The 17,290-nt window shown below is 41.7% G+C and overlaps 1 protein-coding gene across 1 annotated transcript; it reads right to left on the bottom strand.

Annotated features, from left to right (window-relative positions):
- Nucleotides 1–670: 670 nt before the first annotated feature.
- LOC109306739 (inhibitor of apoptosis protein-like) lies at nucleotides 671–10,089 on the bottom strand. Its single transcript, XM_019530275.1, has 8 exons — nucleotides 8,742–10,089; nucleotides 8,525–8,624; nucleotides 7,824–7,902; nucleotides 6,964–7,012; nucleotides 5,689–5,931; nucleotides 4,931–5,185; nucleotides 4,747–4,788; nucleotides 671–3,826 (listed from the first exon to the last, which is right to left on the bottom strand). The coding sequence occupies exons 1-8, from the start codon at nucleotides 9,613–9,615 to the stop codon at nucleotides 3,633–3,635; spliced, it is 1,836 nt and encodes a 611-aa protein (XP_019385820.1). The 5' UTR covers nucleotides 9,616–10,089; the 3' UTR covers nucleotides 671–3,632.
- Between the last annotated feature and the right edge of the window lie 7,201 nt (nucleotides 10,090–17,290).

Below are 17,290 nucleotides of genomic sequence, written 5' to 3' on the forward strand. Positions count from 1 at the left end.
CATGTAGAGCAGAGTTGAGGTAGACTGGGAGGGGCTCAATCCAAAACTGTGCTTCAAAAATCCCTATTCAGCTGCCATTTAAATGTGGAGATGCCCAAACCTGCTTGGTACCTCCCTTTCTACTTGGAAGTTCCCCAACCACCTTCACGTCTGTTTTGCAAACATGTGCTTGCAGTCAGAGCACATCTGCCTCCCCGTGCACCTCTCAGCCCCGCCCCGGGCACCAGCCATTGGGATTGAGAAAACAGAAAAAGCAGCACCAAAGTCCTCAGAAGGACCAAATCTGGTAGGCATGCTTAGTTAAAAGCCCCTGCCACACATTAACAGGATTGAGCCCCCTCACAAAATACTGTAGTAGCTGCTTTATGTTTAACTGGTTAGCACAAGCCCTCCCAACCAGCTCTTTGCCTAGTGGTTAGAGCCCAGGAAGTGGGATACCTAGATTAAATTGAATCGTCTTGGACAAGGAAGGCAAAGGCACATGTCCAATCACTAAAGAGTGCTCTAAATCACTTGGAAACACTCTTCTGGGTGAGAGTACTTTCCATCTCTCCCACTGAAGCTCTGGCACTGTATAGGCTGGATTTAAAAAGAAAAAAAAAAAAAAACCCACGAAACCCTAAAGCAGTCCAATGCTTAAGTGTAAAATGCATAAAATTGTTCTAGGAGAAAGAGCCACAACCTATAGACAGTGCCCTAACTTCTAACTACCAGGCTCTAGTTGGAATTTGATTGACCATATTAGTGACTTAGCAAAGATTTTTTTTGTTTCAAATCCAAAAGCCAATAGCAGTTTATACAATTACTTTAAGTGACCGTTTTAATATACTAAACAAATATTAAGCTATTTATTAATGATGGCCCCAGCACAAGTTAGTTACAAGCATTTAATCAAAGTACTTGCAACTGGGATATAGCAAGGGAGATTCTAGCTGTTCCACGCTGGTTGCCCCAGCAAATTAGCTCACACTAGCAAAGAACACACCTCTTTCACTCCATGTCTCCCTTAGATTTCTCATTACATCATTTTCTTCAGAGTCCCAGAAATGGATCAAATCTAGCCCCAAACTTCCTTACATACTCATCTTACTATTCCCCAACCATAAAAGCTTTTTCTACGTTCTTTTTTTTCCTTTATTCCAAGGGTGCTCAACCCCAGCCATGGGGCTAGATCCAGCTCATGATGTCATATCACATGGCCTGCAGGGATCCCCACAGGTCTGGAAATCTGATGGCAGGAGAGTGGTGACACTGCCCCCCGCTACCAAATTTCTAGAACTGTGGGGAGCCCTGGACCCTGAGCACTGAATTGGGTGACCAATCCCAGAGCTCACAGCTGGAGGCAGGGTTGTGACAGATGCCAGGACCCAATCCAAGCACATAGGGGCAGCAGGGCCCAAACCCCACATGCAGAGGGTGGGAGAGAGGACATGCCAGGCCCCAGAATCGTGTTAGCATGCAGGGCTCAATCCAGCCTACAAATGGGACCTGTAGGACTAAGCTGGCCTGCAGGGCCAAAAGCTTGAGCACCAATGCCTTAGTTCATTCCCAAGCATACTGGACCCATGGCACTGACATGCCAATCTTCTTGGCAGTATCTCCCAATTTTCCTCCTACATTAAACAGATCTACAGTCCTTCACCTAAATCAAGGGCGTCAAAGTTATGGCTTGTGGAGTGGTTTCATTCAACTCAGGAGGTGCCAGGACTTCGGTGGCTGAGCCCGCTCCCAAAATCTGGCTTGAAAGCCCTACTGTGGATGCGTTTTGGTAGCAAGGTGTGAGCAATAGCCGTGTCAATCTCTGCAGCTTCCTGAGCCAACACAGTGCTGTTTGCCCCACCATTGGAGGTGGGTCCAGATCCAGCCCAGGAAGGTTGCTTGGCAGTAGGGGGTAGGGAAGTGGGGAGTTGACACCCTTAGTCTAAATCTTTGACCCTTCCATCCTGACCTCATCAGCATTTTAATGGTCTGTCCCTGTCTCCTTAAACCACAGAGCTGTGGAAGGCTGTCACATTTGTATCCAGTATAATAAAACATCCATCACCTATTGCATAATTACAATACATTTCCTAACTCGTATAGTTCCCTCTGGCCTTCCTGATCCTACAAAGCTTGTATTTTGTTCTAGTCACGTAGCTTCAGTAGGAGGGATAAAGAGTGCTCCTCTCCAGTTTGGCCATTTATTTAGGAAATCTTCTCACCAATGTCATTATGGAAGTGGTAGCAACCTCTTATTTTACCTCCTGCTCCAGTTACATCAGAAAAGAAAATCTTATTTAGCTCTTTGAAAGGACGATTTTAAGTACCCACTCTCGGGGAAGGAGCCAGGCTCTGGATACGTGAGCCCCTGCTTACAGCCCCAGTTTCAGAATCAATATGTTGAGGGCATGGGTATGGAGATGCTCCTGCATTTAGAACTGCCTACTGGAAAGCACTATGCAGCTCTCCACTCAGAAGGACAACGAAAAATTCCCATGGGAGGCACCCAACTCTCTGCATGCCTAAGAAGCTTAGATGTGGCATGCTCCTAGAAGTCAAGAGTTGTAACACCTAACTTGCTGTGGACTTATTGAATAGAGCTGACAGTAAGATCAAATACATTTCCTATGCACAGTTTGTTTAGCAGCTAGGAGTTTTGCAATAAAAAAGCATTTTAACAGCATGACTGGCAGGTCCAGAGATTGCTGCTGCATGTCCTTGAATAAGAGCTCTGGTTCACAGGCATTAAAACTGAAAAAAAGCTAACAGAGTGGGAAAGAATGCCAAATAAAGAGTGACCAAGTGCCATGAAAGAAGACTATTATGTTTCAACACGGCTCTTGTGCTGGCTGGAGTAGATACCATCTAAAAATCAAAAAGTCATTATACAACCAGTTACCAGTACTTTTACTTCCAGTTTGTAAAATCATGATGGCGATTCCTACACTAGAATTCCTCTTTAACATCAGTACTCAATTTATGGGTTGATAGCTGCTACTAGGCTATAAGCATTATTACTGGGGGGAGAATTACTGGGAAATGAATATTTCACATATTTAATTAATGTTAATTATACTTAAGATATCCAGATACAAAAAGAGTGGAGCTTGGATCTTTTATTTAGTTTTATTTTAATCTTTGTTGTTAACAAAAAAAATAAATAAAATGCAAATCAAAACAGCAGCTGAAACAACACTGAAAGTGTTAGTGGCTCCACTGATTAACTCTCAAGTTCGCTACTCAATTCAGTTGCACAAGACTTTTTTTTTTTTTTTTTAAAACCAAATCAAACCTATCAAAACAATGTGCTTGATCAGTAAAGAGCCTCTCTCCAGATCAGAGTGAGGTTATGCTTCTGAAAGGACTCTCTCCTTACTTAGAACATTCTGAGAGGAAAAAAAAAATTACTTCAACAAGAGAATTCAACAGCTTGTGTAAGTCTCTCCAAAAACAATGGGAAAACAAGCTCTTCATGACTATCTGGAAGAATAAGGTCTAAGATGAGTACAATGACAACAGCCCATTATTGCCCAACAGTACATCTGAAGTAAGCAATTTACCAGAATTTCCATTCTTAAGACACTGCTGGCTTAGTCTTGAGCAATGCAAGGATCCCACAGGAACATGAGCAAACCTTGCATAGGTTTCCCTCCTCACGAAAGGAAAGTACGAACTGTACCCTTGATCGTTCCCCTGCAAATAGGGCATTTTCGAAGGGAAGGTGCACATTCTTTGCACACCACTAAATGACCACATGGAATAAATACAATTGAAACTTCTTTGTCCATGCACACTTTACAGGTTCTTTCCTCCTGTAGCCTCCTCAGCTGCTCTTCCATGGGTAAACCTACACAGAAAAAGATTTCACTTAGCTTTGTTTTTGATCTCTTTACATGATCTCTTCTGCACTATGATTAGAAATGTGGAAGTTGCATAATCCAGTTTGGCTTCCTCCACTCACACCCCCCCTCCCTCTAAACTCCTGATTTTTCCTTTTTTTGCATTTACTAGAAAATGTACTTCTGTCAGTATCTGTATCTACAAACAAGGAAGAGAGGAGGCAAGAGAAACCTTACTGGTGGAAGCACAAATTGCAGCTGGGACAAGAGATGCTATGTCGCTGTAGTGATGAGCTATAGCAACTTAGCTTGTTGCTACGACAACGTAGAGTCATCAGGCACAAACTGTGATGCCGATGCTACTGTGTAGGGTCGGAAATGACCTGTGTGCTGCTGGGACTGTGCAGTAACAGTAGTTACTGCGCATTTAGTCATAACAACAGCAGCTACTGCACATTAATGACCATGCACTAATAACTGCGCAGTCAGGAGCACGTGTAGATGTACCCAGGATGTAGTTTTTGAACCTGACTAAAAGGTGTACTGTGCTTCAACTTCTTGAGTTTTTAGAAGAAAACTGGTCTGGAACAATCCTCAAACTGATAGCAGTCAGTCATACATTCACTATTTAGGGGCACATGGGAAGAAGTTAAAATCAGCCAAAACATATACATTAAAACTGACTTCAAATTAAGGCACACATCCACTCTCTAATTTTGGGTTAAAAAGAATACAAGTAACAGGTATTCTAAAAGAGAAAATACTGCTGACAAATCTCAGTTACTATCCTATATCACTGCAGGGTTTGGACTACATGACCTCCTAAGGTCCCTAGTCCCAGGGGGTTGGGACTAGATAACCTTTTGAGGCCCCTCTTCCAACCCTAATTTTCTATGATCACTTTAAAAATAAAACTAAAAAGAATTACCTGAAATGTCTTCTATAGGGACATACTTCATGCTTTTTTCCACTAAAAAGAAAGTATGCGTGTTACTAGAATAATCTATATTCCAACTTTTAAAAAGTTACTGCACCTTAAATATATCTCTACACACACAAGAAATATTTGCCCATATTTTTCCTCTAATACATACTACTTTCAGAAAACTCACCAAATAAGTCTTTGTACAATATGGGGTCACACTCTCGTAGGCAGTTTCTGAATATATTGGCTGCTGAATTTCCTTTCACTAAAATTGTATCAATCACTTCCCTTGCTTGCAATGGGGTTTGGGTTTTTTGTTTAATAACATCATGTTCAAGTTCAGTTATGACTTTAGCTGACAATAAACTCTCCAGGATTGGAAACACACAGGTCAAACGCTGAAACAAAGCCATTCGATTCTTCCTGATTAGTGACAAATCATCTTGAATTCAAGAAGGGTGAGGCAGAAAGAAAGAAAAAGCATTTTTTTAAAAATTCACATTGCAGCACTATTTATCAGTAAAATCACAATTTTAGAAGATCTTTCAAAAAATCTTCATTTCACTTTTACCACCCATAATTAGAAGAACTGTTAACTGGCATTTTACTAACTGAAATACTCTGTTAACCAAATTTCCAGTATCCCAATACAAATCCTCTTTTTAGCAACTGGAATCTTTGACGAGTCTATCTGGCATGAACATCAAGTATGGCACTGTCTTCCATGTAACTCTCAAATAACAGCCACCCCCCTTGCCCCACTCATGCCAGATATCAAAGCTTTTACTGTAAATTGAAGTATGTCTAACTTTTTAAACTATGTATCTAGTCTACTGTCAGCCACCCTCCACATTGTAGCGTATCTGAGAATATGGGGAGGAGGAGTTAAGAAAGGAGTTTGGTTTCAACAAGAAATTGTCAGGTAGATTTGTTCCCTTTGTATACCTGAAGCTACTTCCTCAGACTGCCTTTCCCTCTCTTCTTCCCTCTTTTCATCTTCAGCAGTAAGCAGATCAGACACAAGATCGTTAACTGTCTTATAATTTTCTCCAGTGGCTAAGATTTTGCTCTGAACCGTCTGCTTTATTAATCTTCTGCTAAATCCCATCTCCAAAGCAGCTTTAATTACAGGGGTGTTCATCATGATCGAATCTTCGGACCGGCTTTCTCCAGGTTCAAAATGAATAACTATTCAAAAGAAGGGGAAAAAACCCAAAAAAACCCACACACACATCATTAGGTGGTTTGAAGTTTTATGTATTTTTAAGCTTTCAACCTCTCCATACAAAATTAGATTAGTGTAAGAAGTCAGTCAGTCAGTCAGTCAGTCAATAAAAAGCAAGCTTCATAAAAAAAAAAAAAATCCATTTAGAACTTGGTTAGATTTTATTAGCTGATTTAGATTAAGAGCTTCTCTTCAACAAAAAGACTCAGTTTAAGAATAACATTCCCCATGCCCTACCAAATTTCAATTCTATTCATTTAAGTCTAGTCTTGTAAAATTTCCCCTTTTGATATAACTTCTCTCAAGATAAAATTACCCAGCTAGGAAATTAATGGTAGATTCCAGCTCTACTATTGATCAACCTAACTGACACCTGCCAAGATAAATGAAGCACTTGAGCATCTTGCTACAGGATATGCACCCCAGTGGAAATGCATTCCTCCTCTATCTGGAGATTCCACCCAGGAAGGACAGATTTATAGCCCGAAAATGCCTACAGTGCTCCACTGAGTTTGCCCTCTCTTGGCTAGTACCCACTCCTGAGAGCCCTGGCTTAACTGCAGGCAACTCGATTAGTAACAAATCTTGTTAGAGAATGCTGCTAAAATGCTTTATGTGCTGAATTACTCTAGCAGATTCTAGAGTAGCTAAGCACAAGGCTACTATAGAACAGGCAGAGGCCAACTCTAATATCATTTTCATTAAAATCTTCAGGATTGGGAAAAACAGCCAAGATTCAAGACATGTCTTGCAATGAGCCTCAAAGAAATATTATATTTCACGGACACAACACCTTGATGATAATTAAGGAGGGGGTGAAAATGGAATACTAAGATCTGCAGGGAAAGATGCAAAATGCAATAGCTTCCTGAAAGCGTTGGAAATTTCTTTGCAAGCTAATCTTATCGAGAATATATATTTACATTATGCTCATCATTCTACTGAAGTTTGCACATACGCTAGAAGTCATAATACCGTGGCAAAAATATACATACTTGATGGATCTGCATTTTCATCTACAGGAGTATCAGATGTTGACAAGAGCTATAGAAAAAAAAAACAAAAAACAAAGCAATACCATCAGTATCCAAGAGCCTCTCTCTTTGCATACAGCACTGACCATTCTAATGCGTTCTATTCCTCAAAATATTAAAGTGCCAATATTGAGATCCTGGTTTAGTAAATCAGTTAGAAGTTTTAACTCAAAATGTTTGCAAAATAGTTGTACAGGCAGTTAAGTGAACATTAAGATTCCTAATGTGGTGGGCACTAAAGATGAGGTAAACACTGGACATTTCTAGTAAAACATGCTTTTCCCTACTAAAAAAGAAATCTGCTCCCCCCCTTGCCAAAAAGAGACATGGTTTTGAAAAGTTTAATTAAAAATAAATCCCAAACTATGCAGCGCTGATTTCTAATCTGCAAGAGTTACTGATCTAAATTAGTCATGAAGCTTAGCATAATCAGGGCTTCCGTTCATGAGACTGGGGTTCTGAGGCTACGAGACCCCCCGCCCCACTAAGTATCAGAATGTCTTGATTATAGACAGTGAATACATAGTTTGGTCTTCAAGCAACATTTAATTCCAGTACCCACATGCCATTTTTTACATCAGTTCTCAAAATGCAGCTTCTCCAAGTAGCTTTGTAATGTGTCAATTGTGGAGAAGAGACCATGAAATAAACATTGATTCCATTCATTCTGGGGCAACGTTATTTTTCCTGGCACAAGCTTAACCTCATATCAGAAGCCTATTACAGCATTATCTAAAAAAGCAGCAAGGGAAAATATATATATAAATTAGGTCCCTTAAATATCAACAGTAACACCCAGAAACCTACATTTTAATTTTTACCTGTTCAAGAAGATGGGGAAACCTTGCCTGAATTTGACTAACAAACTCAATGCCTTTAACACGCAGCAGGTACTCGCATCTGAAACATCAATGAGATATCTGTCAAATTACAATTTCTATTTTCCCCATAAGATTAGTTAAGAGCTTTGCTGAAAAAACACTAAAAGCTCAAATTGCTTCCATGAAGTAAGAATTACTTGTTCAAATCCATTTTCAACAGAACTTCATCTTTGCACTTATAACTCTTTACTGACAAGGATTACTTTTATGAATTGGGACTGTGATATGGCCAAGTTTCTGAACAAGATATAAATATCATCTCATTAATACCAAAAAAAAAGTGTTCAATAACTGATACCATACCAAGAAAGTAGGGTACATACACAATGGCTTATAAAATTCGGGTAACACTTATTTTGATCAAAATACCAGGTGTATGTCAATAAACACCTGGTTACATACGAGCCTCATTAGAGAAAATGAGCAGCTGGTTACAGGGTCAGTAGCATAGATGAACTACAGACAAGTTCACTTTTTCATTATTTTAGAGCCCTGAAAACAATGAAAAGCTAAGCAATTAAAAAGAAATCACAAATCATATATATGAATCATAGAAAATTAGGGTCTCTCACAAAATTATACAGGATCAACTTCTTTTAATTTATCTGAATAGGTAAGAAATTGTGGTAAAGTTTACTTACTTTGGAAACCACTTAGCATGCTCGATCCAGGGATCATCTCCAGACTCCCAGCACCTCAATCCACCATCACAGCAGAAGCACTTGACATCATCATTGCGACCTTTAAAATCATGATAACAGTTAAGTGTCATGCAACAATAATTGTGCAAATTATTGCAAAAGTGCACACAAATCGTAAAATATGTCAAACCAAACTAAACACATCAACTTTTCTTACCTACGTAATAAAAGCCAGCCTTTGCAAGCTGTTCAGGTCGAACAGGAATTCTAGTTGGCCAGTTTATAAAAGTGTTAACACGTGCCTCGTGGGTTTGCATCTCCCGGTTAGAAACGCAGAAACCTGTTTGATCTCGAGTTTGATTTTCCACAAAAGGGCAGTTAGGAAAGTGTCTTTGATGCTCTGACATGGCATTATCCTTTGGTTCCCAGTTACTCAGTTGTCCACCACAGGTGAAGCAAGCAACTTTGTCTGCTGGCCCTGTGTAGTAAAAACCAGCTTTTGCTAGTTCCGTTGGTGACAGAAAAGTCAGAGGCCACATCTGAAAAGTGCGCAGTCTGGCATCTTCTGTGCTCATTGCAGGATTATAAAATCTGGGTCTCAAAAATGAGATGTCTTCAACTGCCCTAGAAGTTATCGGGACTTGAGGACCACTAGAAAAAGAGCCACTGAAGTAACCAATTTCATTTAAACTTGTAGCCAGGGTTATGGAATGTAAAGGTGGTGACAGGTTGCTCGTTGTGGCCGGAGGTGAAAAGGCAGAATGAGAGGATGATCCAAGGTTGTTTAATGAAAGCAATCCCTGAATGAAGCTGCAGCTAGGATAGAGCTGTTTGTGTTTTTCCATTGCATTATCTCCTTTTTTCCAGTTATCCAACATCAAGCCACAACTGAAGCATTTAACTTTATCTTTAACACCAGTGTAATAAAACCCAGCCCGGGCAAGATTCCTTTCAGACACTGGCACGTTGATGGGGAAAGCAGAAAATGTGGACATTCTGTAGAGTTCACATGACAAGTCATACTTCAGTTCACACAAAGCACTGTATTTCATCATGTTAGCCAGGAATGGGCTATTTTCCATTATGTTCATGATGAACTTTTTTTTCTTGTGGAAGAATGGGACAAGTCTTTCTCTGGGAGGTGGTTTTGTGCATTGTAGGTGATTTTGAATAACCCCTGAGCCTTATTACAGTAAGGACCTGGAGGTGAAACACTTTGGTTTATAACTTGGAATACACATGTAAATAAAGTTAGTTATACATTAATAAGTTTGAAATGCCTGAAGAAGCCTGCTGCAAAATTACTTAGCGTATAAAGTTTATATCCTCCATCTGGCACATACAGATAGTCCTTACATAATGTATCAATGTTTTCCTTATCATATACAGGTTTCCCTCCCTTTAGGAGGGTTCTGTATGTGTGAATTCGCTCTTATGTAATAATCCTTTTTATACCAAAAATTCATTACATGCAAGGTAAATTCAGTCTTATGCTATTGGTGTGGTAGAAGCCCACAGTCAGCTGCTTTGTGCGGTGCATTGTGGGAGTGACACACACCAAAATACAGTCTCCTGTGTGGATGTGCTCCTCATTCATTGTCTGCAACACATGTTTCTGTAGTTGCCATCCCCAATATGGTAGTGCCCTGTGCTTGTGCATAGTGTCTACTGTTGGTGAATACCAAAATTGTCTTGTAAAAGTGGTAGAAATGGGTCTGGGGGTCAGTACAGTCAAGGTATTGGACCATATCCCTATTTGTTACATTGTGAAGTGGGTTCCCTTTATGTGAATTCCAGTTATGCACCATTTTCTAGGACAGGATGTACAGCATAAAGTGAGGGAAACCTGTATGTCTGTAAGAAAAGGAATACCCACCAGATGGGGAAAAAGAGGAAGTTGATCAAAACCTCCTACTAATAAAGAAACTAAAAGGGATACACCTGTATCTTGATATAAAGCTCTGATGTCAAGAAAATCAGCCATTGTTTAAACGATATTGCAATGTATCTAATTAAAATGAAGTTTTCATACAATTTTAAAGGTTATTATTTGCTAAGGTGTCACAACTATCCTGAAATTTTAATTGAAAAATTTAAAACAATAGTTTAGTGTGTTCATAGGCATGAATAGGAGGGCTTCTAGACAACCCAATGTGTATTTTCACATCATTAGGCTGCCAAACAAGACAACCCACCCTTTTTACTGCAGTTTTCATCTAAAAATATGCAAGACACCATAAACAAAATAAATCTTAGTTTATATCTACCTTATGTAAAACAAAGATGTAGTTATGGTAAGAATGGTCCCCGCATACCATTAATGACAAGAATATTCTGCCCTGAACAACTGGTTTGGAATAACTCCAAAGCTTTTGCTTTCATAACATGCTCAATACAGGAGTTAGGCAACAGAATTTTAGCCAGGTTGTTCGGCCACAATTGTATCATTATGGTGTTTAATATAACTAGATAGCTTTTTATTGGAATATCCCAGTATCGTGTGTATATTAACTTCATTGGTCCTGTAAGCCATGTTTATAAAGCAAACAGAATCCTTGCTGGTCAATATAAGCACTGTTAACTTCTTAGTTTCTTTATTTGTGCACAAAACTACCTCCCAGAGTTCAGACTGAAGTCCCTTCTAAGGAGCTTACGTCTCCATGTTGAGATTTGTTGCTCACAAGAAGAAATTGTAAATGTTTATAGTTTGAACCACTGGATTCCTTTCTGCTGCCAAAACCTGTAAAGGAGGGGGAAAGAAAGTATTTGTCAGTAAACAAACAAACAAAAAAAAGAGACAGGCTCTTAATGTTTCCAATCAAGGCTATTTAAGAATTATCAGAATACTGGAATACTAGAATCCCAAAGCAGTTTTTTTGAGATGGCTGGCTGGTATGTTTTAAATGTGGAGAACCCCCTCCCAGCCCTTTCCTTATTAATACACATTAATAACTAAGGATAAATTTTGTTTCATGAAGACTAGAAAAGTGGCTTGGTTCATTATGTGTAATGTTGTATTGCTGTATCTAAAAAGACAAGATTTTGAATGGGTTAGGTTGTACCCGTGAACTCAATTAACCAGCAACAATCCAGATTTAAATCTGTATGAAAAAGTCCACACAGAAGTATGAGTCCAGTTAAATTGAAGTAAAGACATGAAACAATTTCGATATTTAATTAAGTTTACTGACATATAAAAGCATTTTTAAAATGTCAGGAAAAAAAAAGGAAAAACGTTCAAAGCACAACGCAGTTATTCAAAAAAATTCCAGAAGAGAGAGAGAGAGCAGGGGGACAGAAATCAGTGCATGTGATTTTATCATCTCTAAAGCAGCCCTCCCTTCCCTCTATAGCGCTGAGCCGGGGGGGGCGGGGGGGCCTGGACAGGCCCTGGCAGGACACTCCAATTAGGGAGGGGTGTAAACCCCTCACCTTGCCTAAATTGTGCCAGTCTTATCCCAGCTTGCTGCTTATGGGGCAGGAGTGTTGTCAGCCCCCAGCCCCCTAGTAGCACTGAGGCAAAATGTGGATGTACAGCACATACATCTGTTCATGGTACTGAGCTTTTCAATCTCACTCTCCCTGCTTCTTCATATTGTCTATAAAAAAAAACTGACAGGCAAGGGAGCCAGCAGGGAACTGATAACACAGTGTTTAGCAGCCAATCAAGACAACAGAAGCCTTTTTCATTAGTTCAAGTTCTTAAACAGCTTTTTACAAGGAAGGAACCAGATGGACATTACCAAGTGACCTAATGATTAGCTCCCCTAAGCGGACACCGTCCTGTCTGCCTTTGTCCCATCCCAGTGAAACTGGAGACACACACACACACCTCTCAGCATTAGCTAGCATACCACATGCCAGCTAGGGTCCATGCTGTGGGAAATGGGAGGGAGGGAGATGATCTCTGCTTGAGCAGTGAGTAGCAAGGTGAGAGTGAGGCAGGGGGAAGCCAGGCAGACCCTGCTGTGCCTGCAGTCTCCACCAGAGCTCTGGCTAGGAAGCAGAGGGGTGGAGCCAGTCCTGATCTCTGGAACAGACAGCCCAGCCCTGCAAAGCATCTGGGATACTGGGGGACTTTGGTTTAACTTAAACCAGGAAGGGGTCTGGGACAGACATCACATAAACTGGTTTCACCCAAATAAACCTGATAATGCATTCAACCAGGTTTATCTTAAACCAGTTTCAAAATGGCTGAGCCTGGTTTATGTGTACTGAACTTATATTCTATTACAGGTTTAAGCCAGTTTCTGATCACTTAAACTAGTTTATGTGCTATATCTGTCTCTAGCCTTAGTGTCTTATCTCAAAAGGAGGATATGAAACCTGACAAAAGCATACAAAGAATTCGGTTCCAACAAGCATTTCCTCCAACTGTGAAGAAAAATTGACTTAAGTCCTGAAATGCAAGGTTTTACAGCCCATCCACAAATAGGCCTTCTTTTAGCATTAACAATTATCACGATTTGGGGTATTATTATTCATACACAATTATCTAATCCCTGGATTTCATCAAATTCTCTATTTCCTTAGCATGCTGGTACAGCTAGTCCACAGTCTAACCCCAAACTGATCAAGATTAAGTATTTTCTTTCATCAGTTTTAAACATGATACCTTCAATTTTATTTAACATACCTTTGCTCTTGTAAACACAAGCTCCTGATTATCTATTTAATGAAAACTGTAGAGCAGGTTACTCTTTATCATATTGCCTACTATTCATCTCCTTTCTAAGATAAGGCACTTTCAAAGGTTTCATTATACAAGCATGTCTGCATGCCCCTTATCTTTTTCATCCTCTTCTCTACATCCACTTATTTTTGGTTACAACATCTATAAAAGGGTATAACTTCTCTGCACACACTTACTTTCACCATACCCTTTTATAGTGTTGTACATGGCTTCTATGTAAAAGAATACTTTTTTCTGTATCATGTTCCAGCCTGTTTCATATACATCCTAGTATCTTGTTGGCTACTTTCACACTTTCTTTCTTTAAAGAAAGAAAGTCTCCACACATCTGCACCACAAGCATAGCCTGTACTTAAATTTGCAGAATGTGCTGCCACAGGAAATTGTAGAGGAAGCCAGAATCACATAAAAAAGTAGGGCTGGAAGGGACCTCTAGAGGTCAGCTAGCCCAACCCACTGCTCAAGGCAGGACCATCTCTGTCCTCACAAGGCCATATAAGTCCTTCTCTAACTACACAATGAACTCTGCTGCACAACTACAAGGCACATTGCACAAAGATACCAAGAGCACTCACCTGCCACACATACACAAAGCAGGGGGACAACAGCTGTTAGTGTCCTGCTGCTGCAAGGTCTGTTAAAATGCACTTCAGATTCAAGGAAGAGGATCATGCCCTTCACTACAGAGGAAGTCAAAATCCCCTATGGTTAATAACAATCTGACCGTGAAGTGAATATTATTTCCTGTCCCAAATAAGGTGATCCACCTGACCCTCAGCACAGGAGCAACACCCCATAACCAGGAACCTCTGGGCCTCAGTCCCAGCAGCAACACAGGTACAACCCCATCAAAATCCAACTCTGGCTGCAGCCAACAACCAGTGCTTCTAAAAGAACCAAAAAAGGCCATGACACCTGTAGCAACTGGAGGGAAAAAATTCCATCCCAGCCTTCTATAGTAACAACAAAGCCCACAAGAATGGGAACACCCTCCCATCTGCTCTGCAACCTGGGAACAGCAAGCGTAACTCCATACATCACACCCTATTAGTGAACAGCCAGAGTCCCATTTCTCTACCGTGTCCATAAACTTATCCCAGTTCCTTTAATCATCTTTCAAAGCCAAGCCAGTTGCAGAGCTCTGCTTTATTCTTCTGCTGCTGAGCATGGTACTTTCCAATATCAATCTGCTTGAGGCTTCCAGAGCTCCTCAAAGTATCTCCTAGTAGTCTGGTGTGGAGAAGCTCCTAGGCTTCTAACTGTTGCTCTTTAAAAATGCACTCTAGGCACAGTCAATCCAACATCAGTGGCTTTCAAATTGTGTTCCAGGATAGCTCATCAGGGACTCTACGGAGAGACTGGGGGTAATGGTAGACCAGGCTGGAAGGTGGTGATTGTTATTGCCAAACCAGGTCACATCCGTCTTTAGAAGAGATTCCACAGCAGCAGAAGCTCTCTCAAAGGGGTCCGTGACTTGAGGAAGTTTGAAAACCATCACCCCTGACCAATGCCTCCAAGGACGGGGAGTTCACAACATCCCTAAGTAATCTATTCCCATTCTTTACTGCTCCCAGTGTGAAGAAGTGAAGTGCAATGAAGAAGTTTTTCTTTCCATCCAATCTAAACCTGACTTGCTGCAGCTTCAAGCTATTGGTATGCATCCTGCTCTGTGCAGCAATGGAAAAAAAGTACCGCCTTCTTTGTGGCAGCCCTTCAGATATCTGTAATTTCTCTCTCAAACACTTTTTCATATATAGAACATGCCTATTTCTTTCAACTTCTCATCATATGGTTTGCTTTCCAACCCATTTATTTTTGTTACCAACCTCTAGACCCTCTCTAACTTCTCCACATCCTTTTTAAAGTGTGGAGCTCAAAACTACAAACAATATTCTAGATAAGGCCTAACTAATACTGAATAAAGAGGTACCATCACCTCCTGTGGCTTGCAGCCAATGCTCCTACTCATACAGACCAGAACTACATTCACTTTGCATGTGGCTGTGTCACACTGCAGACTTAAATATGGAATCTGTAACCCACCAAGACTGCTAGATTCTTTCCTACAGTACTGCCATCCAGCCAGGTGTGACCCATTTTGCATTTGTGTATAATACAGTATTTGTACACAAATAGTTAACTGCATTAAAAAAAAGGGATTAGTCAAATTTGTAAACTTTAAGGTCCATCGTGAACTACTAAATAGAACAGTCAGGAAGTGTATCCTCTGATATCCCTAAGCCAATGGTTGTTGGTTAGGGAAGGCATGATCACTCTAGACATGCTCTATTCATATAACTATCCCTGTAAAGCATCACTACTTGCTACTGTCAGAGATGGGCTACAGGGGTAGGTGGACCACCTGCTGGGCTAGGTCTGACCCAGTCTGGCACTTCTGGAAGTAGAGCTCTTAACTGAAACCTATTTTCCTGTTTCAAGATGGTCACATTTGAAAATGGATTAAATTCTTCTTTTCTCAACTTTATAGTTACTAAACTTCACATGACAAGAATGGCTAATCTTCCTGGTCTGACCAAGCCCCTCTGAAAATCCAACTAAGCAAAAAAAAAAAAAAAAAAAATCAACTTAGAGACAGATCAAAATAAAAGTATTTGGGTGCCTAAATCACCTCGGGATGTAACCCACAAAAACCCTGTCTAGACACCTAAGAGTCCATAGGTATCCAAGATTCCCCCCACCCCCGAAAAATGCCATTTAAGCACTTTAAATCTTATTACTCCATGTCCCCATAGGCACTGCCAGCTTGGCTGAACTTCTGTGTGCTGATCTCTGTCCCTTTGGACTTCACAAACTAGGCACCACCACGCCCAAGTCCTCCAATGGGCCGGATCCAAAAGGGGTGTTTATAGGACACCCTAGCAATACCCAGTTAAGCTCTCAGCACAGCAGCTAGTGACTTGCTGTGTCCCAAAACTATACTCCTACCTAGTTATCCCCTCTCATCCCAATAAATCTTGAATTGATTTGGTTGCACAGATTCAACAGGAACAGCCATGCACAGCCTCTAGCCTGGCTATTAAGACATCATCTTTGAAGGGGGATTTTAACTAAGCTCTTCTTCAGCAAATGCTCCAACCACAAGGCACCGTTTCCTAATGCGGTTATGGTTAAAGAAAAGCATGAGCCAACCACCAGGCAGCACTTCTTCCTCCACTTACTCTTAAAAGAAAGAGCCAGCCAGTCAGCTTGTGCACCCACCTGCAAGGAGTTTCAAGGAGACAAAAGTAGGACAAAGCAAAGCGGTAGGTGGCTGCTTAAATAGGACGGCAGGGGCAAGATTCCTGCTATGTTTCTCTTCGGCATTTCCTGCTGATGGGTGTAGGCACTCCCCACCCCTCTCCTTCACATTTATCGTTGCAAACTGTAACAGACACCCAACTCGGGGCTGCGAATCCCACCCCAGGTGCCACAAGCTCAGGAGTTGGGCACTTGCAGCGCTGGGCCCACAATGCCCTTTGCGGCTCTGGCCCCAACACTTCCCTCAGCCACCCACTAGACACAAGCCTGACCCTTCACCCCTCCTCCGGAAACGTGCAGCCTGACACCTGGCAACGGACACACCACAAGGACACAGACACTTCATTAACATGCAGTAACTGTTGCACTTTAAGGCTACTACTCGGATAACCACTCGTATTGGCGTGGGTTTTACCCCCCACACCCGGTACTGCGCAGCGTTACTAGGCAACTGCGCAGGGAGCGTCTCGTGTGGACGCGGCCCTGAAGGCAGGCGGCGCAAAACCCGGGGCGGCAGGAGCAGACAAGCAGAGCGGGGGGGGGGGGGCAAAACGGGGGCGGGCGGGGCGGAGCTCGCTATCCCCCCCCCCCGGGCTGTCCCGCACCTACCCCCCGTACTCACGCCGGGAGCCAGGCCTCGCGCTGCACACGAAGGGCCTCGGGCCGCAAGTCGCCTTTATAGCGGGCGCGCGGCCCAGTTCGGCCGCTCCCCACTCGCGTCAGCCGGGAAAGTCCCGGCTCGCCCAGTGCGCAGGCGCGGCGAGAGGGGGGGCGGGGCATGGGAAGGCCGGTGCTTTCCGGGCGGCTGGTGGGGA

The sequence above is a fragment of the Crocodylus porosus genome, unplaced genomic scaffold (genome assembly GCF_001723895.1).
Source record: "Crocodylus porosus isolate Cpor-Errol unplaced genomic scaffold, CroPor_comp1, whole genome shotgun sequence".
Classification (NCBI taxonomy): Eukaryota; Metazoa; Chordata; order Crocodylia; family Crocodylidae; genus Crocodylus; species Crocodylus porosus.

Excerpts from the sequence above, each read along its gene's own strand:
- LOC109306739 (XM_019530275.1), bottom strand. The coding sequence starts at position 9,615 with ATGAACATAATGGAAAATAGCCCATTCCTGGCTAACATGATGAAATAC. Across the intron at positions 7,013-7,823 it reads TTCCCCATCTTCTTGAACAG|CTCTTGTCAACATCTGATAC; the intron begins GTAAAAATTAAA and ends TTTTTTCTATAG. Across the intron at positions 3,827-4,746 it reads CCCTATAGAAGACATTTCAG|GTTTACCCATGGAAGAGCAG; the intron begins GTAATTCTTTTT and ends TTTTCTGTGTAG.